Source organism: Thamnophis elegans, chromosome 13 (genome assembly GCF_009769535.1).
Source record: "Thamnophis elegans isolate rThaEle1 chromosome 13, rThaEle1.pri, whole genome shotgun sequence".
NCBI lineage: Eukaryota > Metazoa > Chordata > Lepidosauria > Squamata > Colubridae > Thamnophis > Thamnophis elegans.
Window position 1 is genome coordinate 4,124,687 of NC_045553.1, and position 25,862 is coordinate 4,150,548.

A 25,862-nucleotide genomic window follows, 5' to 3' on the forward strand; every position below is an offset into this window, starting at 1 on the left:
AGAGAGTCAGACAAATAATTGAAAAAGGATAAGGTAGCTACTTTAATCTAGAAAGACTCTAGATTCTAGAAAGAGTGCAGAGAAGAGCAACAAAGAGGATTAGGGGACTGGAGACTAAAACATATGAAGAACGGTTGCAGGAACTGGGGATGTCTAGTTTAATAGAAATAAGGACTAGCGGAGACATGATAACAGTCTTCCAATATCTCAGGGGTTGCCACAAAGAAGAGGGAGTCAAGCTATTCTCCAAGGCACCTGAAGGCAGAACAAGAAGCAATGGGTGGAAACTAATCAAGGAGAGAAGCAACTTAGAACTGAGGAGGAATTTCCTGACAGTGAGAACAATTAATCAGTGGAACAGAAATTGCCTCCAGAAGTTGTGAATGCCCCAACACTGGAAGACTTTAAGATGATGTTGGATATCCATTTGTCTGAAACGGTATAGGGTTTCCTGCCTAGGCAGGGGTTGGACTAGAAGACCTCCAAGGTCCCTTCCAACTCTGCTATTGTATTGTATTGTATTGTATTGTATTGTATTGTATTGTATTGTATTGTATTGTAAAACCACCACTTCCTACATCCAGCCAGAGGTGGGTTGCTAGCAGAGTTGGAAGGGACCTTGGAGGTCTTCTAGTCCAACCCCCTGCCTAGGCAGGAAACGCTACACCACTTCAGACAAAATGGCTATCCAACATCTTCTTAAAGACTTCCAGTGTTGGGGCATTCACAACTTCTGGAGGCAATTTCTGTTCCACTGATTAATTGTTCTCACTGTCAGGAAATTCCTCCTCAGTTCTAAGTTGCTTCTCTCCTTGATTAGTTTCTACCCATTGCTTCTTGTTCTGCCCTCAGATGCCTTGTAGAATAGTTTGACTCCCTCTTCTTTGGGGCAGCCCCTGAGATATCGGAAGACTGCTATCATGCCTCCCTTAGTCCTTCTTTTCATTAAACTAGACATACCCAGTTCCTGCAACCGTTCTTCATATGTTTTAGCCTCCAATCCCCTAATCCTCTTTGTTGCTTTTCTCTGCACCTTTTCTACACATCTTTTCGACATCGTGGCAATGTAATGCCTTGTGTGTGTGTGTGTGTGTGTGTGTATGTGTGTGTGTGTGAATTTGTTACACAAAGGGTGTTGCTCACTGCTACTTCGTAGTACAGGAGGATTAAAGCTGCAAACTGCTTTGACGAACAAGGGTTTTAAAAAAAACCAAATACATCTAGTATCTTTCAGATAGATCGGGCCTGTTTTAAGAGACATTCCCCCTCCCATAGTCTTTCGCCCTTGTCCCCCCCTCCCCACCACCTGCTAAATCCTGTGAACCAACCAATCATCTTCTGCAGCAGGGAACCATTGCCTTTTCCAAACAGCACGCAGAGATCCAAGATCTTGGGGATGTCGAATAAGAAGTTGTTATAAAGGACCTCACCAAATACCGACGGGGTGATGAAATGATCCTGCAGGAGAAAGCAATAGCAATAGCAGTTAGACTTATATACCGCTTCATAGGGCTTTCAGCCCTCTCTAAGCGGTTTACAGAGTCAGCATATCGCCCCCAACAGTCTGGGTCCTCATTTTACCCACCTCGGAAGGATGGAAGGCTGAGTCAACCCTGAGCCGGTGAGATTTGAACCGCTGAACTGCAGCTAACAGTCAGCTGAAGTGGCCTGCAGTACTGCACTCTAACCAGAGCGCCACCTCGGAAGGGAGGGAAGGGAGAGAAAGAGAGATCGGAAAATAAAAAAGTAGGAGATGTTGTAATATAGTTCCTTGTGTGGGCGTAGCTGTCACCCATGGCCCAGTGGATAACGGGGCATGCAGAGCCACGCTGAACCACACAGGAGAAAACAAACTCCTAAAACTCCATAACATCCTGATAGTGCATAACATAACATTCTGATATGTGCCCTACCATTGACGTCCAGGATTTGACCATATATAGACTGAGCAGTAGATTAGAAATTGTACTTTTACAGGCTGTTTTTAAGCACATGCTATTGCTCCTCCTGCCTTTGTCCTATCTCAATAAAAGGGGCTCTCAGACCCCCAATCTGGGTCGTCGCTCCATCCCGAGAAAGGTTGTGTCCGGTCTTTTCTCAACATTGGCCTCATGGGCGAACCACGGGAACGTTACAATCAACAGCTACAAAAATGGCCTCTGTTGTCGTGATCGGGGCAGGAGGATGTCTGCTCAACGGAAGGGAATATTTATAGCTCGGGGGGTTGAACTGTGGGGTCCTCGGTGCTCTCTAAACCTGGTGGTTTTCCTTGGGGACATTCCGTGACCCAACTAGGTAATTTCATCAGCGCAAGGGTGGGTGGGGCTTGCTCCTGAGCACTGTGTGCAAAACAGCCACCAAACTCAGAGAGAACCGAGGATTCCGCAGAAGGGAATATCGGTAGCTGCGGGTTGAACGGGGGAGTCTTTGGTGCTCTGTGAATTTGGTGCATTTCTTGCGAGGATTTCATCACCCACCTAGGTAGCATCAGGAGGTGTTCGAACTGATGATGTTACCTAGTTGGGTGATGGAAATGTCTGGAAGAAAACAAGAAAGCTCAGAGAGCATCAAGGACCCCACAGTCCTTTTCCTCCTCCTTCTCCTCCCTGCCCCATTCTCTTCTTGCACTGATGACGTTACTTAGTTGGGTAATGAAACACCTGCAAAAATAGAACCAAGCTCAGAGCATCAAGGACCCCACAGTCCCCCTCCTCCCTGTAAACCCCACTCCCCTCTAGCACTGATGTTACCTAGTTGGGTGCTGAAACATCTGGAAGCAAACAACCAAGCTCAGAAAGCAACAGTAAACCGTAACAGTGTTGGAAGGGACCTTGGAAGTCATATAGTCCATCCCCTTGCTCACACAGGAGACCCGTGCGAGGGAAGGCACATGGAACGCTGTTTCCTTCCCACCAAAGGTGGCTCCTATTTTTCTACTTGCATTTTTTTAATGGGCTTTCGAATTGCTAATGTTGGCAGAAGCTGGGACAAGTCACGGGAGCTCACTCCGTTACGCGGCGCTGGGGGTTCGAACCGCCAAACTGCCGACCTTTCTGATCGACAAGCTTAGTGTCTTAGCCACTGAGCCACTAGCAGGAGTCATGAAAAGTAGGCCATTAGGTGATTTTACAAACGAAACAACTGGTATATCTTACATTTGTCGCTGCTAACCAAAACTCTGAAAAATATATTCATTCTCCATCAATTATACAATGGATCAAAGGTTTTAAACTCTGTTTTTGGCTCCCCAGCTTCTACTCTGAAAGGCTAATTAGACCTTCTGGGCTCAATATATTACTTTATCTACTTAATTCTCTTTATTGTTAAACGAACTTACTGTTTCATAACTGAATTGGGTAACATTAAATAAACATACATTGAGATAGAGTTTTCGGGGATACTTTCCTTTTTTTCGTACATTGCAAAATATATAAATAAAGTGAACAAAAAGTGTCAGGTAAAATAAAAGTATTAAAAAAACCTCTTGAGCTCCAGCCTGGGGGGCTTTGAATAACATATTGTTCCTTCAGCTATCGTAACTGGGGAAAGAGGTTGTTTCAAAAAAAAGTACTTTAAAAGAGTCCAATGGAAAATGAAAAAAGAACACAGGCTGCAAATTAGTGGAGAGTTTGATCAGTTGAAATGAAAAAAAAAACGGATTCGAACCGCCAAACTGCCGACCTTTCTGATCGACAAGCTCAGTGCCTTTAGCCACTGAGCCACTTAGTCAGGACCCCACAAGCGAACAAGGCTGGGCTGAGTCAGCCACTGTAGCCAGAAAACATCTTGAGGCCCAAGGCCGGAGATCTCTCAAAGGATTCCGTGAATCCGAGGACTCTTCCAGGGCAACCTTTTGATCGGAACAAAATAATGCTCCGGACTCTTCCGGGGGTTGATTACCACGGGATTTGCAAATGACATGCTTCCACATGCCTCTGAAAAAGAGTCCTCGGGGCGGTTCGCGGGCATGACTAATCCATAAAACAATAACCAACAGAAATGTCAAACATGTGAAGGGCCGGTTGTTGGGAGTATATTCCTAGTGTTGGGTAGGCAATATATATCTATCTACAACAACAAATGGTGGTTGTTGCTTTAAATGAGTGGATGTACTTATCAGGTGTAATTAACTTTACTATAAGGAGGAGTCGAGAGAGCTCACTCCCTCTCTCTGCTTGTCCTGGTTCCACCACAAAACCGTGTTCGACTAAACCGCGCTCGACGAAACCGCGTAGCTGACGTCATCAACAGGGCGACAACAACGCAGAGACAGAAGCACGCTGTAAACGCTAAACCTAAAATTAACCCCTAACCCTAAACCTAATCCTAAACCTAACCCCTAACCTAACCCTAAACCTAACCCTTAACCTAACCCTAAACCTAATCCTAACCCTTAACCTAACTCTAACCCTAACCCTTAACCTAACCCTAAACCTAACCCTAACCTTTAACCTAACCCTTAACCTAACCCTAAAGCTAACCCTTACCTTAACTTGAATCGGCTTGCTTTCAAAGCGCTATTTAAAGCGCCCTTCTTTCTCCGCGCTGGCTGTTGTCACCCTGTTGATGACATCAGCGACGCGATTTAATCGGGCGCAGCTTAGTCAAGCTCGGTTTTGTCATGCCACGGCTTGTCCTATGCTTGATGACTTGATAACTGGAATGTGAACTGCGACTGTAAGCTATTGTTTGTTCTTTGAATTGTCTCTGGACTAATATCTACTATCACTGCTTGTGAAGCAATTATCAGTAGTAAAGCTACTTGTTTTTACCAGCAGTGTCTAAAACTCTATTCGTGTGCTTCTACTAGCAACATTCTTTCCCTCTAGCTGCAACATTCCGCTGCACTACTTTCTGTCTCCCAACGGAGATACCCCTAAAATGGTCGTGGGAATGTGGGCCTTTTGACTTTTCCCAAACGAGGCTGGACTCCGCAAGGGAGGACTTTTGAGAAGGGCAAACAGAAAAACTGTCCTTCCTCCCCCCTTCTTCCTCCTCCCCACCCTCTTTATCCAAACAGGAGCATCCCTAGCTCTTTAAAAAGAAAGAAGGAAAAGGAAGTTGCATTTACTCTGGATTCCTTGTGGGTGGACATTCGGAGGAAGGTCAGGAAAACGCTCCGATGGAGACGCTTCTCCAGGTCTTTCACCTCCGCAGGGAGGTCCGTCCTGGTGTCGAACTTGCGGGGGGCGTAGCGGAGGTACGAATCCAGGCATTTCTGGAGCGACTCGTCAAAAATGACCTGTTGGGACAAAGCAGACGTTTTCTGACTGATGCTTCCGGAGAGCAGGAAGCCAACTCCTGGTCCCGACAAAAACCCCTTTTATTCATTGACTGTGGATTCTGCTCATTCACATCCAGCAAAGTCTTTCGAGGGAGGATTTATAGTCACAGACCTTATCTGGCTTGGAGAGCTGCCGAGATCTGCAAAATGTGGCAAGGAGCCTCGGAGAGTCACGAACCAATGAAGCGAACGAATTGTCTCCTGCAAACTCCACTCCCCTGTCGCTCCTCTTTTATTCCCTCTGGGAGGGGCCATTCACCGTCCACCTGTGGCTTTACTCCCAAGTCGACCCCTGTTCTTTAGCTGTTCCCTTCGTCTGGCAGCTCTGCGCATGCGCACACTGGGAACAGACTCCAGCTGTTCTTCTGCCTCACTGATGTCCGACTCTGAAGACAGCTGATAACTGTCAGACGGCCCTGGCCCCCTCTCTGCCTCCGACACAGAGCCCTCGTCTGAGCCTTCCTCAGACTCCAGGACTGGCCCAGGTTCCTCCCCAACCCTCCTCACTGTCCGAATCTGCCGCCAGCTCCACTGGCCGCTGGCAGGCTATAACACAAAATCTTCCAGGGAATTTGGCCAGGGAGCAAAACAACAACAACAACTAGCCAAGTGAGGTTCCCATCTTGAATCTCCCTCCCTCCTTTCATGTCACTGATTAACTTGCCTCTTTCGTTCTATCTGAAAATCCTCTTCTTCCCCCCCCCCCCACCTTTCTTCATTTACGACAAAGAGGAAAACAGTACCTGGCACCAGAATTTATCATGAGGCAGGGCCAGCAGCCAATCCAAATCGCCCGCAATAAATCTGGCTCGTTCCGAAAACTCCTCCACCAGGGCTGGATCTTCGGCGCTCGGGAGGGGCTTGTACACCAGAAAAGATCGCTCCGTTTTATTTCGGGGATGCTGAAAGACAAAATGGTATTGTGTGGGTGTCAAGAGCCCTCAAGACAAAACAGTAGTCCTTGGTCTTGTGCCAGGGTAAAGATTTTAAGAGCTGCCCAACTGCTACAATGATGTAATGCTGGGAATGAGCCAGCAAGGTTTTGGGGCTCATATCACTTTAAGAGCCTGTAATAAGAAGAGGCCCTGCTGGGCCGTATCTCCCTCTCTCCTTGTGTGCCTTCCTGCTGTAATTGCTGATTGTTTGAGATGCTGACTAAAGAATGTGTATGTATATATCCTCTGTGGATAAAACCACTATTTAAATACAGATCTCTATTTGCTGTATTTGCTCCTGGGTTGACTCATAGTCAAACTGTGCACACTCTTGCTTTCTCAGAGAGCTTGTCTGCCAAGGATAGTTTCCATGTTTGCAGGAAAATTTGGCCGGGTTTAGGTTAACCAACAATCTCGTGTTTGGTCTTTTTGAGATGCTGGTAACACTGCCTTTCAGCCTCATCCCAAGGGCCCTGCTGATTAGCACTTTAAGGTGACAGATTAACAAAGTTGGAAGGGACCTTGTAGGTCATCTAGTCCAACCCCCCACCCAAGCAGGAGACCCTACACCATTTCTGACAGAGGGCAGTCCAGTCTCTTCTTGAAAGCCTCCAGGGATGAAGCTCCCACAACTTCTGTTCCATGGGTTGATTGTTCTCATTGTCAGGAAATTCCTCCTTATTTCCAGGTTGAATCTCTCCTTGGTTAGTTTCCATCCATTATTACTTTTTCTCTGTCATGTTGCCAAAATACAGGCAGTCCTCAACTTACAACAGTTTGTTTATTGACCATTTGAAGGACTGAAAAAGGGACTTATGACCGCTTTTCATACTTACGACCATTATAGCAGTCCCAATGATCAAAATTCAAACACTTGGCAACTGACTCAGATTTATGACGGTAGAAGCGTCCCGGGGTTATGTGATCTCCGATAAGCGAAGTCAATAGGGAAGCCGGATTCACTTAATGACTTAACAACGGCAGTGATTCACTTAACAACCATGTTACTGATTTAACAACCCTGTCGAGAAAGGCTACAATATGGGGCAAAACTCCCTTAACAATGGAACAACAGAAATTTTGTGACCAACCTCGTAAACCGAGGACTACCTGTGTTTATGTCCAGGAACACCGCAAAACCCGGTTCCACCACAAAACCGCGGTCGTCTAAAGCGCGCTCGACGAAACCGCATACCTGACGTCATCACAGCACGACAAAAAAAGCACGCTGTGAGCGGTAAAGGTAAAATTAACGTGTAAACCTAACCCCCCCAAACCTAACCCTAAACCTAACCCTTAACCTAACGCTAACCCTTAACCTAACCCTAAACCTAACCCTAACGCTTAACGTAACCCTAAACCTAACCCTAACCCTTAACCTAACCCTAACCCTTACCTTTACGTGAATCGGCTTGCTTTAAAAGCGCTTTTTAAAGCGCCCTTTTTTCTCCGCGGTCGTTGTTGTCGCGCTGCTGATGACATCAGCGACACGCTTTAATCGGGCACGCTTTAGTGGACCGCGGTTTTGTCGCGCCACGCAAAACCCAGCTCAAACTCGAGAGAACCGAAGACTCGGATTCCATGATGGCTTACAAACTGGGAGCTGGCAACGGGGACTATATAAATCCCGGCTCCTAAAAATACAGATGTCTATTTGTCCTTTACATATTTTTTTTTAACCTGAGGCAGTGGCTTCGGCTCAAATTTTGGCAGCTCCTCCCCCAATTTATGGCTAAATAGAAGTCAACAGAACGTAATTGCCGTTTGAATCAACGGCTCCTTCAGTCTGCAGTCTGCAAAACAACCCCCGGTGGGACGCTGAAGTGTTTTCCAGGTTTGTAAGCAGGGCTTCACTTTTTCCTGAGTCTCATCCAGCACAAATGTACATCAGAGCCAGAGAAGATGTTTTGCAGCTTGTCTTGTCCTGTTTTTAAATTAAAAAAACATGGCTAAAGAGGAGCAAAAGGGATTGCTCTTTAATTAACAGAATAACAAGACTTGGAAGGGACCTTGGAGGTCCTCTAGTCAAACTCCCTGCTCGAGCAGGAGACTCCAAGGATGGCGAACTTTTTCGGCTGGCGCTCGTCGGGGGCCGCACTCTGGAAAAGCCGAACTTCCAGGTTCTAGCCTGCATGCGCAGACAATGATCAGCCAGCCTGCGCGCACGTGGAGGGCGGTTTTCAGCCCTGCCAACAGCTGGGGAATTCTGGGAGTTGAAATCCACTGATCTTGATGTTGCCAAGGTTAGGAAACACTGCGCTCGATGGTTGAAATTACTTTCTGAATTCTTCATTTAGAGGCCTTGAGGACTGAGGGTGGCTCAGTGGCTAAGAGGCTGAGCTTGTCGATCAGAAAGGTCAGCAGCTCGGCGGTTCGAATCCCCGGCGCCGCGTTAACGGAGGGAGCTCCCGTGACTTGTCCCAGCTTCTGCCAACTGAGCTGTTCGAAAGCACGTTAAAAAATGCAAGTAGAAAAATAGGAACCGCCTTTGGTGGGAAGGGAACAGCGTTCCATGCACCTTTGGCATTGAGTCATGCCAGCCACATGACCATGGAGACATCTTCGGACAGCGCTGGCTCTTCGGCTTTGAAACAAAGATGAGCACCGCCCCCTAGAGTCGGGAACGACTAGCACAGATGTGCGAGGGGAACCCTTACCTATACCGTAGAATTCAATATAGCTACTGCCTGGGATAGAAGCTTTTTTTCAGCCTATTTGTCCATGTTTTTATTGTCCTGTACCGGCTGCCAGATGGTAATAGTTAAAAAAAAAACAACAACAGGGCAACCTTGACCTTTTTTGACTGGGGGAAATTCTGTAATGGCAAGATTGGTGATATCCCCACTAAGCCATAAACCAGATTTAAAAAGCAATTTGTTGAAATTGTTTTTTTTTAAAAAAAAAATCTGCTAATTGAAATAAAAAGAGAAAGTAAACACGGTTAAGGGTTCACACCCCATTGTCATTTCAGATTGACCTTAATCCCAAAGAGGCTCATAGTTAGAAGCCGCCGAATGGCTGAGCAATGGGGCTGCAAAGCAGTGGTGAAATCTAATTTTTTTTTACTACCGGTTCTGTGGGCGGGGCTTGGTGGGCGGGGCTTGGTGGGGTCATGTGACTATGTAGTCATGTAACTGGGGGATCAAAAGACAGAAACTCAGTTTAACAAAATGTCCTGCTGGAGCAGGGTTGAACTAGATGACCTCTAGGTCCCTACCAGCCCTGGATTATGCTCTGAATCTGTTTCTAGTGCCAGGTTTGTAGTCCTTCCTTCCTCTCCTTTTTCCCTCCCTCCCTTTCTTTCTTTCTCCTTTCTTTCTTTCTTTCCCTCTCTCTATTTCTTTCCTTCCTTCCGTCTTTCTTTCTCTTTCTCTATTTCTTTCTTTCTCTTTCTTTCTTTCTTTCTTTCTTTCTTTCTCTATTTCTTTCCTTCTTTCTTTCTCTTTCTCTCTATTTCTTTCCTTCCTTCCTTTTCTTTTTCTTTCTCTCTATTTCTTTCTTTCTTTCTTTCTTTCTCTTTCTCTCTATTTCTTTCCTTCTTTCTTTCTTTCTTTCTCTTTCTCTCTCTCTATTTCTTTCTTTCTTTCTTTCCCTTTCTCTCTCTCTCTATTTCTTTCCTTCTTCTTTTCTCAGCACCCCCCGCTTTTATCCTAGCAGGCTTAAGGGAAGCCTGCAGGGAGCAAAATCGGACCCCCACCCACACACCCCATTTTCGGCTGTGTGACGTGCAATCGTCAGAACTTTTTTTTTAAATTACTTTTTTTTAGTGTTAATGAACCGGCCCGAACGGGAAACATTTCACCCCTGCTTTAAACTCTGCTTACCAACGCTGGCAAAGTTTTTATCTTCCCTGTCAGTGAATCTTTTTCCGTAAACTGGAGTTCGTCCAGAGGGAGGTTTGGCATGGTGGCGAGCTCTTTTCGCCTGAAATGACATAACATGCACAAGGTCAGATCAGGAGGCGCTTCAGGAATTCACAACCCAAAACCCATGTTGATCCTGGTACAGGAGCCACGCCTAGAGACTTGGAACTGTTTTTGTACAAGCAAAGAACATGAGAGAAAAATAAAATTCTCAAGGATTTTTGGCACGAAGCTTGCAGAGCGAAAGGTCAACCACCACAGTAGAGCAGAGCAGAGCAAAATAGAACATAGGATAGGATAGCATAGAGGTCACAAATTGGTGGTCTGTGGAGCACTGGGGGTCTGTGAGAAAATTTTGGTGGCCTGCAGAAAACTTATTTGCGTTTTTTATATTGCACTAAATCAGGGGTCCTCAAACTGCGGCCCCTGGGATGGATACGTGCAATGAACGCTTGTGTTGCTCCAGAGAGTCTCCCCATTTGGGGTCTTTTTGTGGGGATCGGAGGGGGGAAGGAATTCCCACTTGGGGTCTGCTTCGGCCTCCTGGTGGGGGGCTTTGGGCGAAGGCTGGAGGGAAGAGTCGCAGGTGGGGAAGAGCCGGAGGGCCTCGTTCCAGTGGGACTGCATCATGGCCTGGAACTGGCTGACTATCTCAGCCCACTGAGCCTCCAGGTGCCAGCACCTGGCCTTGCACTCCCGCAGGTCTTCCCTCTGCTTGGAAAGCCTATGTTCCTAGTCCTCAGTGAGGTGCTTCTGCTGAGCCTCCTTCTCGGTCGGATCCAATTTGAACTGAGCTCTTTTGCCAACTCCTTTCTCCTGGGGGCTGCTTAGCTCCAGCAACTGCTCCCTTTTGGGCCCTAAGGAGCCCAGGAGGGCAGGCGAGGAGTGGCTGGGAGGGGAGGCGCCAGTAGAGGCCGACGAGGCACCCCTCGATGTGAGTGACATCGAGTTGGCCACGCCCACCCAGTCACATGACCACCTAGCCACGCCCACCCAGCAGGCCATTAGGCAGATCATATCAGTGGTCCGCGGGATTTAAAATTATGAATTTAGTGATCCCTGAGGTCTGAAAGGTTGGTGACCCCTGTAGTGTGATATAGTGTAGTGTAGTATAGTATATGTATGTACTGTATACATATGTATATCTATATACATACATCATATATACATTATATACATACAGAGAGAGAGAGGGAGGGAGGGAGGGAGAATAGCAATGTTTCTCAACCTCAACCGTTACAGCATCCCCCGCAGTCGCACGATTTACATTCGGATGCTTGACAACTGACTCATAGTTATCTGTGTCCCGTGTGTTTGTGCGTCTCATTTAACAACAACAGAGATTCACTTAACAAACGTGGCAAGGAATGTCGTAAAATGGGGACACCGAGATTGTTGGGGTTTGCAAGAGGCCAACTCTGTAAAGCCGCTTAGAGGGGGCTGTAAAAAGCCCTGTGAAGCAGTCTATAAGAGTCTTAAATGCTATTGCTAAAATTTCTCACTTAGCAACGAATTCTAGGCTCCGTTATGGTCGTAAGCCGAGGACTGCCTGCATAATTCCACCATTCATTTCTGTTCCAGAGGAGAAAATGCTACATCCTGATCTCGTATGCTTAGTCCAAAGAGCAGAATATCACATGATGGCCAATCTGGCATCAGACCTCAGGCCATTGGTTAAATTTGGACGTTATATGAAATGTTTTTTCTGCATGTAGCCGAGCATGCATGGATTTTGCCACAGGTTTGCATGCATAGCAATAGCAATAGCAGTTAGACTTATATACCGCTTCATAGGCCTTTCAGCCCTCTCTAAGCGGTTTACAGAGTCAGCATATCGCCCCCACAATCTGGGTCCTCATTCATTTAGCATTTTGTCTGAACCGTACAAGGGCAACCCACATCCCATGAATGTAGATGGTCTGGCTCTCTCGGTCCCAGTTTTTCCAAATCGACCTGACGTACAGGTGAGTCCTCGACTTACGACCCCAACTGAGCCCGACGTTCCTGCTGTGAAGTGAAACATTGGTTAAGTGGGTTTCGCCCCGTTTTACGACTTGCCTTGCCCCAGTGGTTCAGTGAATCCCTGCAGTTGTTAAGTGAATCCGTGGGGATCGCATGAACCCGGGACATGTCGTAAGTGTGAGTCAGTTTGCCAAGCACCTGAATGTGGACCGTGGGTTTGCTGCAAACGTCGTCACTGTGGGAGAAATAAAAGGGTCACGAGTCACAATTTTTTTCAGCGCCGTTGTCACTTGGAACGGTCGCTAAATGAGCTGTCGTTAAATCGAGGACTACCTGTATCTGGATTGACCTTTATATCCAAGGCAAACATTTGTCTCTTAGAGTCTAGGCCTTCCTCTGGGTTGCTCTGGCTGGCTCAGCTTCAGAGGAAGATGGGTACTGTAGTCTCTCTGCCTTCATTCATGGGAACTGTAGTCCTAGGAAGCCCTCCCCTCCACTAACTGCCCTTCAAACATTCATCATGTCATAATTCCCCCCCTCCACCTCCCCAGAGGAGCAGAGCGAGTAAATCAGGTCACCTGGCCAACAAGTCTCCGCTACACAACAACCCTGCAAGACAGACGGAGGAAGCACCAGCTGGCGTTCACCCCCCCAGGACCACGCCCTCTCCCGCAGCCAACCAATCATCTTTCAGAGCTATGACGTCACCGCGCCAGCTGGCGTTAATTCCCGCTCGTTAGCCCCGCCCGGACCACGCCCTCTCCCGTAGCCAACCAATCACCTTCCAGATCCGTGACGTCACCACGCAACGTCCGGCCCGCTCAGCCACGTCGCGTCAGAGCAGGCCCGCCCTACATCCGTGTCTGCTGCCTCCAGCCTCGTTTACTTACTCCAGGCCGAGTCCGGAGTTATGGAAGCCGGGCCCGGGAGGGAGAGATGGGGACACGTTGGCCGCGCCACCGAGCCCTTTAGTTTTTTTCTCCGCCGGTTCTCCTTCTTCCCGACGGGACACTCGAGAAAAACCCCGCAATTAATTGGCACCGCCTCGGTGATAGCGTCCCGTTGGCTTCTCACTTCCGGTACTGGGTAAAGTACTTCCGGGTTGAGAAGGCTGTCAGTCCGTTCCGAGGCGACCCCGGTTGCTTAGTTACGGGGGGGGTTCGGGCCTATTTTATGAAGTTATAGTTCTTTTTATGTTTTTTATTATTATCATTAATGTTTATATTTATATTATTATTTATATTTCTCATATTATTTTTATTGTTTATTATTAAATACGTTATTCATTAAACATGAAGTTTATAATAATAATGAGTTGACTGAGTATTATTATATACTTTATTCATTAAACATGAAACTCAGTCAACTGAACATTCAAAAATGCATCACAAATACAATTGTTTATTATTATTTTTATGATGATGATGAAGAAAAAGAAGAAGAAATGGTATAGGTTTTCCTGCTTGAGCAGGGGGCTGGACTAGAAGACCTCCAAGGTCCCTTCCAGCTCTATTCTGTGCTAAAAATATTTTACTTTATTCAGTCATGATTATTATTAGTGGCCAGGGCTGCAGTTCTTCCTAGCCCTTTTTTCCTGGTGGGATTGGGGAAGAAGGGAGGTGGGGACTACAAGGCCCATTGTTCTGGGCCTTTCTTAAGTTTCCTGATGCGTCAATGACGAGAATCCTCTTTTTAATTTTCAAAATTAAAAGCTAAAAATGATACAGAATTTAAAGGCAAAAGAAGACAAAGCTATGTTTTTTCCCCCCCTTTAAATGAAAGGAATAGTAATATGGGTGGGGCAATAGACACATAGGAATACGGATAACATCCTGGGAGTGCACATCTAATCTCTGTTCTTTATGGTTATATCTATATGAAATGCATTTCTACATACAGCATTAAGCAATATATAATAATTCTAATTATACTATTTTATCTTGAATATTGTACATTGTATGCAGATGTACATTTTATGTGGACAGATAGATCGATCTCCATACAATATCTAATATAAGTATACAAATGCATGCACATACAGGGTTACTAATTATATAATAAATAGCATTCTCCATTAGTTGAGTTAACGTCCTTCCAAATAATCTCCTCTTCCTTGGTAAGCAGGCAAAACAATGAGATAAAAAAACCAAAGTTACAGAGAGAAAAAACAATGATTTTTGTCTCCCATATTTAAAACACACTTAAGAGTCTCCGAACCAGAAAAGCAGGTTCATTCAATTTCAACACTTTATATCTTTGAGCTGCATCAAGAGCAAATTCCCGACATGAATTGTACGTGTTGGGGTTTTATATGTCCTCTCCTTTTAAGAACATCCTTGGCTAAACTTGCTCACTCTGCTGGCTTGGTTTTTCTTTAATTCAAACAGCTTGCTAGACATTCCTAATTACCATTTCCCCATTCCAATTTCCCATCTAATTATCTCAATAAGTCACACGGATACCAATGTGGGGATGGCTGATTTAATTTTTCAATTTCAAGTAATCCTCTCGTTCTGAAGCTCCATATTCTCCAAACTAAGCTGGCTGAGAAGCGGCTTCACCATTTTTACACCCGCCCGACATTAAACACATGTAAAATGGGAAAACAAAGTTTTCTGGGTGGATTAAAGTCTTAATACAAACATAATTCACCACAAGAAGATGCTTGAACTAGTCTTAATCCTAAAGTTGCAAATCTAGTGACTGTTTTACCTGCTCATCAACTTCTAACTTCAATTAGTTTTTCTGATATTTACCATGTGGTGCAAACCCATCTGACGGCTATTTCAGTACAACATGTGACACTTTAAAACATAATTTAACCGAGTTAAGTGTGATGTATAAATCCTAATTTTGTCTCACAGTAATAGAAAAAAAAGGGGGGGGAGTAATAGTAGAGGAAAATTTACTTTTAGCACTTCAGCATGGAGCAGGCTGTCCCTGAATGCAAAATCGTAAAATTTATTATGCTCTGAACAATCAAAAAGACAAGTATTTCTGCTCCTCCGAGGATTTGTTGGTAGAGAAGATTGTGTCGAGAATTGAAGATTAGTATATTAGAAAAAAGGATGAGTTATGTTCTCTCTCTCTGAGAATCTTAAAAGTAATTTATTTCATCCTATATCCACTTCTCAAATTTCCCCCATCCTCAATTTACACTTAACACGCCTTAGTTTTAGAATATGCCTGCTCTAAAAGGCACTTCTTCCTCGTTTTTTAATTGACTGGATTTTAATCAAGATCAGTTTGCAGTTGACAGGTGAGAAAAAAAAATATTTTCACTTTTAATTCCCTGTTGTTTGATTGAAAGGCAATTGGACTTTCTTGGTTGTTTCCTTGAAAATGTTTTGCTTCTTAACCAAGAAGCTTCTTCAGTTCTATTACTGGGTGTTTCGCATCCTGGACTTTGCGAAGAACTTTGGTGTGCCTAAACTTGGGAAAGGATTGGTTGCTTGAATTGCCTCCCTCTTTAAGAAATGGGATCATTACTACCTTAAGGATATTCTGTCACTAATTTGATTCTCACGTAACGCCTTTTAGATAACATTGAATAGACAAAAGCCTTGATTGATTTCTTAACAGATTAACAGAGTTGGCAGGTCATCTAGTCCACCCCACCTTATCTATTTATTTATATCCCATCTTTATCTTCATGACTCAAGGTGACTCAAGGTGGTAAACATACCCAACGTATCTTCTTCTTCCTATTTTCCGCAGGACAATCCCTGTGAGAGGGATTGGGTTGAGAGAGAGGGATTACTCCAACATTCAAAGTCAACCAGCTGGATTTCATACCTAAGGCAGGACTAGAACTCACAACCTGCTCGTGATTGGCCCAAAGTCACCCAGCCATCTTTCATAGCTAAGACAGGACTGGAACTCTTGACCTCCTGCTTTTTTTTTTTTTTTTTTTTGGTGCCTTAACCCCCAGACCAAACTGACTGTATGAAAGTATTATTATTATTATTATTATTATTATTATTATTATTATTATTATTATTATTATTATTATTATACAATTGTATCACAGCGGCCAGTTGTTTCGCCGGATTTGGCATTGGTTACTAGTCGGGCCCCACCCAGGGGCCTAGGACGTCGTAACGTATTTTCGTAATATGCGTGCGGCTCCAAGCAGTGCAGCTTTTTGCATTTGACTGATGGTGATTTTGTCAATTTTTAACTGTTTTAAATGCAATTCCAGTGCCTTTGGAATAGCACCCAGTGTGCCAATTACCACTGGAATTACCACTGCTGGTTTGTGCCATAGTCGTTGAATTTCAATTTTTAAGTCCTGGTATTTTGCGATTTTTTCATGTTCCTTCTCATCGACCCTGCTATCACCTGGTATTGCAATGTCTATGATTGTGACCTTATTTTTCTCAACCAGTGTGATGTCTGGTGTATTATGCGCCAGTATTTTGTCCGTTTGTATACGGAAATCCCACAAGATCTTGACCATCTGATTTTCGGTGACTTTTTCAGGCTGATGTTCCCACCAGTTTGTTGCTGTTTTAATATTATAATTTTTGCACAAATTCCAATGGATCATTTGTGCTACTGAATTGTGCCGCAATTTATAATCAGTCTGCGTGATGATGATGATGATGATTGATGATGATGATGATGATGATGATTAAATAACTAAATGATTTTAATCCCAGTGTGGCTAGCTTGCCCCAAGAAATGGCACAGAACCATTGTACAATTTTTCCAAAAGAAGGCTTAACGCAATATTTAGAAGAGAGATGTTCACGCATCTCATATTTGGGTATGAATCAGGCTTGGCCAGAATTTTAATAGCGTTTAAATAAATGCACTATAGACAACAACGGAATTGATATGAAAGCTCTTCTTGAGGATGGGTAGGTTTTGGGAAGTTTGGGGGCACGGCAAATGGCAACTCTTGAGTTGTTAGTCACGCTTCTGCCAGTGAATGCTTCCAATAATGCCTCGTTGGGCTGGCTTGACAGATGCATGCCACTAATCTTGGCTGGGTTTTAAGTGTCGGGAGAAACTTCCTGGCACAGCCGGTAACAGGGTACAAAGCGGCATTTTCCTTCCAAAGACTATCAAGAGCAGAAACACAGAACTGGCAGACTTGATTTAATGCATTATCTGCTAACGAAAAGAAGCCCCCCCCCCCCAACATTCAAACTTTATAGGGACATTTCAAGTGTCAGAAGAATCCGCAAGGCCCATTTCCATCATCTTAAGATATAAACCTCATTTTCTGTGCCCGTGCTTCAAACTGTCACTAACAAATTCTTCTAAGTTGAGTGTTAGGAAAGCTCCCCGTTGGGAGAGCGAGTACATTCAGTGAAGTGTTGTGAGAGTTGTGTTGGAGAACACACAAACTAGCATACAGAGACACTGCAATTTAAATAGGCTTTTACTGACTGTATTTTGGGAACACGACAGAGCAGGAGCAAAGGGAAAAAGTGGAAGCCCCCTAATTTAAAAGGCTTCTCAGAGCATTGTAAAGCAAGCCCTCTCCCCACAGAGAGGAAGGGGGTACAGCTATTTTCCAAGACACCCAAAGGCCAGACAAGGGATAATGGATGGAAACTGACCAAGGAGAGATTCAACTTAGAAACAAGGAGGAATTTTCTGACAGTGAAAACAATCAACCCATGGAACAGAAGTTGCCTTTGGAAGTTGTGGGAGCTTCATCACTGGAGGCTTTCAAGAAGAGACTGGACTGCCATCTGTCAGAAATGGTGTAGGGTCTCCTGCTTGAGTGAGGGGTTGGAGTATAAGATCTACAAGGTCCTTTCCAACTGTTATAATCTGAATCTATCTAAGATGATCAAAGGCCTGGAGGCTCAAATACGATGAACGGTTGCAGGAACTGGGCATGGCTAGTCTAGTGTAGAGAAGGATCAGGGGAGATATGATAGCATCTTCCAACATTTGAGTGGGTGCCACAGAGAGGAGGGGAGTCAAGCTATTCTCCAAAGCACCCGAAGTCCAGACAAGGAAGAATGGATGAAAATTGATCAAGGAGAGATTCAACCTGGAAACAAGGAGGAATTTTCTGACAGTGAGAACAATCAACCCATGAAACAGAAGTTGCCTTCGGAAGTTGTGGGAGCTTCATCACTGGAGACTTTCAAGAAGAGACTGGACTTCCATCTGTCAGAAATGGTGTAGGGTCTCCTGCTTGGGCAGGGGGTTGGACTAGATAACCTGCAAGGTCCCTTCCAACTCTGTTAATCTGAATCTATCTAAGATGGTCAAAGGTCTGGAGACTAAAACATATGAAGAACAGGTGCAGGAACTGGGCATGGCTAGTCTAGTGAAGAGAAGGACCAGGGGAGACAGGAGAGCATCTTCCAATATTTGAGGGGCTGCCACAGAGAGGAGTTAGGGGGTCCAGCTATTGTCCAAGGCACCTGAAGTCCAGACAAGGAATAATAGATGGAAACTGAACAAGGAGAGATTCAACCTGGAAATAAGGAAGAATTTTCTGACAGTGAGAACAATCCACCCATGGAACAGAAGTTGTGGGAGCTTCATCCCTGGAAGCTTTCAAGAAGAGATTGGATTGCCATCTGTCAGAAATGGTGTAGGGTCTCCTGCTTGGGTGGGGTTTGGACTAGATGACCTACAAGCTCCCTTCCAACTCTGTTAATCTGTCATCTCTCTTTCTCTCTCTCCTGTTTTGGCTGACCTTGGCTGCACTCAGAAGTTCCTGAATGCACAGAAGCCACCATCGATTTGGCTCTCGCTTCTCCTCTTCCTCTTGCTTTTATTTTCAAGGGAAATGGCAGAGCAGAAGGGTTGTGAGTCATGGGGAGAAGGCTTTGTCCCCCCTCCCCATCCCACTTTTTCCCCCCCTTCCTCTTTCCACAAAGTAGGTCGGGGGAACCTGGAAAGCATAAACAAGTCAAGCTGTACACCCACCGGCAATCTAGGTTATAAAACACCACTCATTCAACAACGAAGGGAGACAAATTCCATGGAATTACCGGAGCTTTTCCATGGTTAGCTGGCCGTTTGCCAGGCGGGGTGGGGGAGCCTAGAGGGAAACCATTGGCCAAAGGCAAAAGGTTGTTTTTGCTACCGTTTCTTTTCCAGGGACCCCCAAAGGGGAAGGAAATTAACAATGCTACACCTGGAGGGCTGCATAGTTTGTGGGTCCTTTTTCATTACACAGGTATGTGCAGCAGGGGAGGGGCGTTGCATTCTCTGGCATGCCTCTGGTTTTGTAATGCCGTGTTTCCCCCCGAAAATAAGACAGGGTCTTATTTTCTTTTGACCCCCGAAATAAGCACTTGGCCTTATTTTCGGGGAGGTCTTGTTATTTTTGAGGTGCAGGAGGCGGCGAGCGTGGTCACCTCATGGCTGTTGTGATGTTGCAATATTTTCAGGGGGGGGTTATTTTAGCGCATGCACTCAAAAGCCCCGATTGGGCTTATTATCCAGGGAGGTCGTATTTTCAGGGAAACAGGGTAAAACAATGAAAGGGAGCTACGTGGCTTAGGAACTCACAAATGTTCCCCCCCTCTCTCTCCTTCCTTTCTTCCTTCCTCCCCTTCCTTCCTTCCTTCCTTCCTTCCTATCTTTCTCTTTATTGCTTTCAATTCTTCTTTCTGCTTTTCTCTTATTCCTCCCTCCCTTCCTCCCTTCTTTTCTTTTCCTTCCTTTCTTCCTTCCTTCCTATCTTTCTCTTTATTGCTTTCAATTCTTTCTGTTTTTCTCCTATTCCTCCTTTCCTTCCTTCATTTCTTCCTTTCATCCTTTCTTTTCCTTCCTTCCTTCCTTTCTCTTTATTGCTTTCAATTCTTCTTTCTGTTTTTCTCCTATTCCTCCTTCCCTTCCTTCATTTCTTCCTTTCATCCTTTCTTTTCCTTCCTTTCTTCCTTCCTTCCTTTCTCTTTATTGCTTTCAATTCTTCTTTCTGTTTTTCTCCTATTCCTCCTTCCCTTCCTTCATTTCTTCCTTTCATCCTTTCTTTTCCTTCCTTCCTTCCTTTCTCTTTATTGCTTTCAATTCTTCTTTCTGTTTTTCTCCTATTCCTCCCTCCCTTCCCCCCTTCCCTTCCTTCCATCCTTTCTTTTCCTTCCTTCATTTCTTCCTTCCTTCCTATCTTTCTCTTTATTGCTTTCAATTCTTCTTTCTGTTTTTCTCCTATTCCTCCTTCCCTTCCTTCATTTCTTCCTTCCTTCCTTCCTTTCTCTTTATTGCTTTCAATTCTTCTTTCTGTTTTTCTCCTATTCCTCCCTCCCTTCCCCCCTTCCCTTCCTTCCATCCTTTCTTTTCCTTCCTTCATTTCTTCCTTCCTTCCTATCTTTCTCTTTATTGCTTTCAATTCTTCTTTCTGTTTTTCTCCCATTCCTCCTTCCATCCCTTCCATCCTTTCTCTTCCTTCCTTTTCCTTCCTTCCTTTTGAGCATGCGCTCAAAAGCCCAATTGGACTTATCATCCGGGGAGGTCTTATTTTCAGGGAAACAGGGTAAGACTGTACCAATGGTGAAAGTTGTATGTGCGGGTTTATGGGGGAATAATATGAGCCGAAGAGCCAGCGATGTCCGAAGACGCCTCCGTGGTCATGTGGCCGGCATGGCTCAAAGCCGAAGGCACACAGAACGCTGTTCCCTTCCCACCAAAGGTGGTCCCTAATTTTTCTACTTGCATTTTTTACGTGCTTTCGAACTGCTAGGTTGGCAGAAGCCGGGACAAGTGACGGGAACTCACTCCGTTATGCAGCACTAGGGATTCGAACTGCCAAATTGCCGATCTTTCTGATTAACAAGCTCAGCCTCTTAGCCACTGAGCCACCGCTTGCATCAATGCGGTAGCTTAAAAGCCTTACTTTTAACTTCTGAAAGAGTTTCTTACATTTTTCTGAAGCTCCAAGAGATACCCATCAGATCCAGCCACCAGAATCCCCCTGGCATCACGAGCAGGATCGTCTTTGAAAAATCTCATTTTGTTTCCTATCAAGCGTGGCCGTATCTCTTTGCAGAAATGCTTTTTAAGGGCCTTTTGCTCCTCGCTCTGGGTTTTTCTGAAAGTGTTTTGAAATCTGCTCTTGCAAGGAATCTGAGTCACCTTGGGCAATACGGAGCTGTGTTCCTTTTTCTGTCTTCAGACGCTTTCTAAAGAGCGGTGGATTTTAAGCGTTCCCAGGTTGTTAGCTGCATCCTCACTTTATGGAGGAGGGCAGAAAGGCTGAAAGAGCAAATTGGTTCCTTTCTGGACTGCTTCCTAGAAGCAGCTTAACACAGTGCTCTTCCAGAAAGGATTGGAGAACCGTTTGTCTAAAAGGGTACAGGGTCTCCTGCTTGTGCAGGGGGTTGGCCTAGATGACCTCCAAGGTCCCTGTTCTGACCGGTTCCACCACAAAACTGCGGACGACAAAATCGCGGTCGCCGAAAGCCCGCATTTGACGTCATCACAGCGCGACGAAAACATCGCACTGTGATCGAAAAATGTAAAAATAAAGCAAAAACCTTACCCTAACCCCCCCAAACCTAACCCTAAACCTAACCCTAAACCTAACCCTTAACCTAACCCTAAATCTAACCCTAAACCTAACCGTTAACGTAACGCTAAACCTAACGCTAACCCTTAACCTAACGCTAAACGTAACCCTAACGCTCTAACCCTAACCCTAACCCTAACCCTAAACCTAAACCTAACCCTTACCTTTATGTGAATCGGCTTGCTTTAATTTAATTTTTATTTCAATTTTTAATTTTTTTCGTCGTGCTGTGATGACGTCAAATGTGCGCTTTCGTCGATCGCGCTTTTGTGGACCGCGGTTTTGACGGGTCACGGTTCTGACCGAGGCTTCCCAAGAGCCTGAAGCAAACTCCTTGTGCTGAGAAAAAACCCATTTATGAATTGACCGTGAATTCTGCTCCTTCACATCCAGCAAAGTCTTTCGAGGGAGGATTTACAGTCACAGACCTTATCTGGCTTGACCGATCTCTGCAAAACTTGGCCAGGAGTCTCAGCGAGTCATGAACCAATGAAGCAAACTAATGGTCTCCTGCAAACTCCACTCCCCTTTCGCTCCTTTTATTTCCTCTGGGAGGGGCCATTCACCGTCCACCTTACTCCCAAGTTGACCCCTGTTCCTTAGCTGTTCCCTTCGTCTGGCAGCTCTGTTTTTGCGCACACTGGGAAAAGGCTCCAGCTGTTCTAGATTACTAGATTTTACTAGATTTTACTTTATTTGTATGCCGCCCTTTTCCCTGAGGGGACTCAGGGCGGCTCACAATTCAAGGGAGGGGAAAAACAGACAAATTACAAAACATAACATGAAGATCATACACCGTTAAAAAGCACAACAGTCATACCATTCGAGTGGGGCTTTAGCCTTTATGAGCCGAGGTGGCGCAGTGGTTAGGGTGCAGTACTGCAGGCCACTTCAGCTGACTGTTATCTGCAGTTCAGCGGTTCAAATCTCACCGGCTCAAGGTTGACTCAGCCTTCCATCCTTCCGAGGTGGGTGAAATGAGGACCCGGATTGTGGGGGCGATATGCTGACTCTGTAAACCGCTTAGAGAGGGCTGAAAGCCCTAGGAAGCGGTATATAAGTCTAACTGCTATTGCTATTGCTATTTAGCCCCAGGCCTGTCAGAACAGCCAGATTTTAAGGGTTATGCGGAAGGCCTGGAGGGTGGTGAGGGTACGAATCTCCACGGGGAGTTCATTCCAGAGGGTCGGAGCAGCCACCGAGAAGGCCCTCCTCCGGGTAGTTGCCAGTCGACACTGGCCGGCTCTGCCTCACTGATGTCTGACTCTGCAGGCAGCTGATAACTGGCATATGGCCTTGTCCCCCTCCCTGCCTCCAATACAGAGCTCTCATCAGAGCCTTCCCCAGACTCCAGGACTGGCTTATCTTCCTTCCCAATCTTCCCACTGTCCGAATCAGCTGCCAGCTCTGCTGGTTGCTGGCGAGCCGCAGCAATGCCTTCCAACTCGGTTATTCTATAGATACCTTGACTGTAATACCTTTTGGACTGGGGATACAAGTCAGTGTTGGGTCTATCATTGGTAATGTAAAGCTTATTTCGCTGGGCTGTGGATGTTTTGTGTATTTTAATTGCATATTATTGTCTTCGTTTAACTGCTGGGAATCCTTTCAAACCGCAGCAGTCTGTAAATGGGATTAACGAATAAATGAAGCCAACATTAACCATGTAGTATAACAGGAGATAAGTTCCATCTTGCTCTCCTGCACATAACTTGGGAGTAAACGCCAGCGTTATTTTTTTTCTCAGTAAACCTTCAAAGGAAAACCAATTAGCAATCGAGTTAGGCATGAAATGAAAGAACAGGGATGGGCGCTCGGTCAATTCGCGGTAAAAAAAAAAAGGTAAATGTCATGTCAATAATTTCAAGTTGAGTTCGAGCATGTCCGTGCAGTTTTCTTGGCAAGGATGCAGTAATATTGTCTTCTAAGGTGTGTTTTTGACTTCCCACTCCTGCCCTGGTATTTTCTGGAGGGTTCCCATCAACCTCTAACCAGCTCTAAACCCATTTAATATCTCGTCCCCAGTGAGAATCCGGCCAATCTTGCAATCTGATTCAAAATATAATAGACAATTGGAGAGATACAGGTTGATAGATGGAAGAGTATAATTCAAAATTAGCTAAACGTAGTTAAATCCATTGGTAATAGGTATAATTAAATAAAAATTGATAATGATAGTAATGTATATAATGTTGAGCTGTTATGATAATTAATAATTGGATACGAGAAGGGAAGGTTAGAAATATTTTTGGACTATATATAAAGATTATTAATAACAATAATAATTATAATAAAAAATAAAACTATATACAGTTAAATTTTAACTAATAGTGATATAGGATATAGTTAAATAAATAAAGGATAATGATAATAAATTATATACATGGAGGATTAGAAAACTTTGGTATTAAATATTATGGATGTTTAGCTGAAACAGGATATGAGGATCTAATGTTAATGGAGGATTTTATAAATAAGTAAATGAAATGCCAGCATGTGGTTATGGATTGAATTTTGGTATACTTAAGGATGAAGGATGTTTAAATAACTGTAGTCAAATAAAAGTGGGGGTATGATGATGTCAATATAGTAAATATTTGAGTTAAGATATTTGAATTAATATGAATTATATTTGATGACGGTGGGAGAGATGCACAAAAGCTTTTTGTAACCAGCTGATATACTTTTTACAATATATGTTTGTTTTGAAAATAAATAAATAATTTATAAAAAAAATAGAATAGACAAGATTAAAAAAAAAGTCTGGGAGAATAAACTGTATGGTGAAATAAAGAGAACTTAGGAAAGGGAGCACCTTCCTATGTCCAGTATTATTATCAAAGGGCTCAGGTGAATTGCGTCAGTGGTGGGTTTCAAATAATTTACCAACCAATTCTCTGCCCTAATGACCAGCTGGGTAGGCGGGGCTCGGTGGTCATGTGACCATGTGGGCGTGGCCAAGTCAATGTCACTCAGGTCGATGGGCACTTCGCCTTAGTTGTTACAACGGTAATGAGGGTTAATCGGAGAGGCAGTTTCTGTAAGCAGGGCAATAAAGATTAGGCTAGAAACAACACCAGAATGTTTCCTTCCTGCCTTCCTTACAGGATTAGCCCTGTAAAGTGGGGAAAAAAACAAAAGGAGATTTCTTCCAACTTACTGGTTCTCCGAACTGCTTAGAAAGTTGCCAACCGGTTCTCCCGGATCGGTGCGAACCGGCTGAACCCCACCACTGAATTGCATGCATGGCATACCTCCTGGTAGGTATGAGTAATGAAGCAGGTCATTTGAAAATGGAAAAGATGGGGAAGTGATCAACACGAAGCCATTGACAGCAAGGAGGAAAACAGCTCCCACTTCCTTTCAGGTGCCTAACTGATTTACCTGCCTATTCCATTGGTTGGGCAATTCAGGATGTGCGTCACTTCCCTATCTCTCCTTCCTTCCTTCCTTCCTTCCTTCCTTCCTTCCTTCCTTCCTTCCTTCCTTCCTTCCTTCCTTCCTTCCCTCCCTCCCTCCCTCCCTCCCTCCCGCACTTTCCTTCCAGATGGGCAGTCCTTGACTTTTGCTTATTTAGGATAGAATAGAGCTGGAAGGGATCTTGGAGGTCTTCTAGTCCAACCCCCTGCTCAAGCAGGAGACCCTAGACCACTCCAGGCAAGCGACTGCCCAGCCTCTCCTTAAACCCCTCCAGTGATGGAGCAACCACAACTTCTGGAGGCCAGCTGTTCCACAGGCTCATTGTCCTGTCGGGAAATTTCCTTCTTATTTCCACGTTGCTTCTCTCCTTGATTAGTTGCCATCCATTGCTTCTTGTCCTACCCTCAGGTGCTTTGGAGAACAGCTTGACCCCACCTCTTCTTTGTGGCAGCCCCCCAAATATTAGAAGATTGCTATCATGTCACCCCTAGTCCTTCTTTTCATTAAAGGTAAAGATTCCCCTCGCCCATGCGTACTAGTCATTCTTGACTCTAGGGGGCGGTGCTCATCTGTTCCAAAGCCAAAGAGCCAGCGCTGTCCGAAGACGTCTCCATGGTCATGTGGCCGGCATGACTCAACGCCGAAGGCGCACGGAAACGCTGTTCCCTTCCCACCAAAGGTGGTTCCTATTTTTCTACTTGCATTTGTTACGTGCTTTCGAACTGCTAGGTTGGCAGAAGCTGGGACAAGTCATGGGAGTTCCTTCCATTACGCGGTGCTAGGGATTCGAACTGCCAAACTGCTGACCTTTCAGATCGACAAGCTCATCGTCTTAGCCGCTGAGCCACCGCGTCCCCTCATTCATTCAATCAGACACCCCCAATTCCAGCAACCGTTCTTCATCACGATTT

The 25,862-nt window shown here is 44.9% G+C and overlaps 1 protein-coding gene across 6 annotated transcripts in view; it reads right to left on the bottom strand.

The window, feature by feature from the left end:
• The window catches only part of ASCC2 (activating signal cointegrator 1 complex subunit 2), a 33,679-nt gene extending 20,529 nt beyond the window's left edge, over nucleotides 1–13,150 (bottom strand). Inside the window, exons 1-6 of one of the 6 annotated variants that reach the window (XM_032229540.1) lie at nucleotides 12,935–13,150; nucleotides 12,141–12,279; nucleotides 10,044–10,143; nucleotides 6,028–6,186; nucleotides 5,072–5,242; nucleotides 1,329–1,458 (exon numbers count right to left, since the gene is read on the bottom strand). In XM_032229540.1, coding sequence (XP_032085431.1) covers nucleotides 1,329–1,458; nucleotides 5,072–5,242; nucleotides 6,028–6,186; nucleotides 10,044–10,124 — 541 coding nt within the window. In that variant the 5' untranslated portion in view covers nucleotides 10,125–10,143; nucleotides 12,141–12,279; nucleotides 12,935–13,150. Of the gene's footprint in view, nucleotides 1–1,328; nucleotides 1,459–5,071; nucleotides 5,243–6,027; nucleotides 6,187–10,043; nucleotides 10,144–12,140; nucleotides 12,280–12,622; nucleotides 12,728–12,825 lie in introns of those variants that run through there. The other 5 variants (XM_032229537.1, XM_032229538.1, XM_032229541.1 and 2 more) reach the window with 5 other exon arrangements.
• Between the last annotated feature and the right edge of the window lie 12,712 nt (nucleotides 13,151–25,862).